This window comes from Penaeus vannamei, chromosome 28 (assembly GCF_042767895.1).
Source record: "Penaeus vannamei isolate JL-2024 chromosome 28, ASM4276789v1, whole genome shotgun sequence".
Taxonomy (NCBI): Eukaryota; Metazoa; Arthropoda; class Malacostraca; order Decapoda; family Penaeidae; genus Penaeus; species Penaeus vannamei.
Window position 1 is genome coordinate 30,654,101 of NC_091576.1, and position 2,500 is coordinate 30,656,600.

Sequence of the window (2,500 nt, forward strand, 5' to 3'; positions counted from 1 at the left end):
GTGTTTATAAAGTCCAATAAATAGATTGCCTACCAAGTGCACAAAGTTATGGCTATACAGAGATACCTAACAGGAGACACTAGTAAAAGATGGACATACATTTTTTACAATGCCTTGTATTACATATATTGATGGTAAATTGTTAGAAATATGCAACTATGCAAAAATGACATATGTTATTGAGAATGAGTAACTCCTCAAAGCAAGACTTAATTATTGCTTAGGATTGCATGATGTTCATTTTCTCAGTATTGCAACTTAAGAATTACTGAAGGTGTGGTCTATTAAGTTCATTGTGGATTCAAAATTGTGAAATCCCTCAGTCATCGCCAAATTTGTTTTATTGTTTGCAGTGGGCACTTTGAAGGCAATCTTGCCATATTCAGTATAAAGAAGTGGAGTCTTTAAATCTTCAATAGGAGTTTAGATTTACAAAATAGACGGACAAGTAGATAACTTAAACCAAAAGAGTAAGTAAAGCTTGGAATGTGAGTAGTCGTACACTGAAAGAAAAAGACGCTATCTCGAACCCTATTGACAGGACCTGACCAGTCTGATCAAGGACAGAAACCAGTTTTTACGTCAACGCTCAAATCAATTCCTGTTACCCTTCAGCTTCTGGCCGCCAGTCACACCTCGTGATGGAGGAAACATATATGAAATTCGTTCGTACTTCCTGAAGGTATGCTGCTCTCTCACATTGTTGGGTTGAGGGGATGTTTGTTCTGATTAGCAGTTGGACAGATTTGTCTACCTTTGGTGCTATGTGAACAATTTGCCTGTATTATATTTGAGTGAGTATGAGAGAGTGATTGCGTATGAGAGTAATAGAGAGTGAGTGCGTATGAGAGAAATAGAGAGTGAGTGGGTATGAGAGTATGAGAGAGTGAGTGGGTATGAGAGTATGAGAGTAAGTGGGTATGAGAGTATGAGAGTGAGTGGGTATGAGAGTATGAGAGTGAGTGGGTATGAGAGTATGAGAGTGAGTGGGTATGAGAGTATGAGAGTGAGTGGGTATGAGAGTATGAGAGTGAGTGGGTATGAGAGTATGAGAGTGAGTGGGTATGAGAGTATGAGAGTGAGTGTGTATGAGAGAGTGAGTGTGTATGAGAGAGTGAGTGTGTATGAGAGAGTGAGTGTGTATGAGAGAGTGAGTGTGTATGAGAGAGTGAGTGTGTATGAGAGAGTGAGTGTGTATGAGAGAGTGAGTGTGTATGAGAGAGTGAGTGTGTATGAGAGAGTGAGTGTGTATGAGAGAGTGAGTGTGTATGAGAGAGTGAGTGTGTATGAGAGAGTGAGTGTGTATGAGAGAGTGAGTGTGTATGAGAGAGTGAGTGTGTATGAGAGAGTGAGTGTGTATGAGAGAGTGAGTGTGTATGAGAGAGTGAGTGTGTATGAGAGAGTGAGTGTGTATGAGAGAGTGAGTGTGTATGAGAGAGTGAGTGTGTATGAGAGAGTGAGTGTGTATGAGAGAGTGAGTGTGTATGAGAGAGTGAGTGAGTATGAGAGTGAATGAGTATGAGAGTATGAGTGAGTGAGTATGAGAATATGTGAGTGAGAATGAGTGAGTGAATATGAGAATGAGTGAGTGAATATGAGAGGGAGTGAGTTGAGTATGAGAGTGAGTGAGTGAGTATGAGAGTGAATGAGTATGAGAGTGTGAGAGACTAGTAACTGCAGCTGTATATCACCTGTGATTGTTAATGGTTGACCTTTAACATGTCAGCTAATCTTATCATTTTGTTCGATCTTAATAAGAATTGTTTTTCTTTTATATATTTTTCTCATCTTGTACAGATATTTTTGACAATGGCAGTAGTAGTATTTAATTTCATAATTGGAGTCATGTATATAAAGTTGCTGTATCCTCTTGCTGCTACTATTCTTAGGCACCTATTGTCAATATATGTTGCATGGGAAGGAAGATAGAAGTGAGAAGTAACCACCGAGCATCAAGATAAAGTTTGTAAGCCCACGTAATCCATTTCTTCGAGAGAAAAATGATTTGGTCACAAACCTTCCAGCCAGGCACCATGATTGAGTGGGGCAACAACTGGGCTCGAGCCATCCACTTCCGTCAGGCAAACAACGAGGCCTTTGGCGGCTTCTTCTCGCAGGTGGGACGGCTCTACAACGTCCACCACATTTGGTGTAAGTGTTGCCAAGATAGTGCATGCTGTCTCTAAGCCTTCATTCTCCTAGCTTCTTTGGCATTTATTCGGTTGTAAGCAGTTTAGTTTGCAAGGCTTTGCAGGGACATAGGCAATTATTTTTGTGTATCATATATTTCTTCCATTTCTCTCTCAATTTTCAACTATTACAACTTCTCGTTTTTTCTATGTAGCAGATCACAACTCGTGATTTAGTTTTTTTCCAGCAACTTGCTTTGTTACTTCAACAGATGTCTGTAGTATGATGCACACTTAGACGAGTGCAGTTTATTCTTACTTGGAATCTTGAAACAGGTTGTGTGTGCTTTAGAGCAACCTTCACTGCACAC

At 40.0% G+C, this 2,500-nt stretch overlaps 1 protein-coding gene across 4 annotated transcripts in view; it reads left to right on the forward strand.

Annotated features, from left to right (window-relative positions):
• Positions 1 to 2,500, forward strand: part of Nipsnap (protein nipsnap) — a 26,703-nt gene that overhangs the window by 8,731 nt on the left and 15,472 nt on the right. For all 4 annotated transcript variants that reach the window (XR_011399745.1, XM_070142000.1, XM_070141999.1 and 1 more), the window contains exons 4-5: positions 542 to 682; positions 2,025 to 2,151. Coding sequence is in view for 3 of the 4 variants with exons in the window: in XM_070142000.1 (XP_069998101.1) it covers positions 542 to 682; positions 2,025 to 2,151 (268 nt within the window). In the remaining variant the exon portion in view is untranslated. The remainder of the gene's footprint in view (positions 1 to 541; positions 683 to 2,024; positions 2,152 to 2,500) is intronic.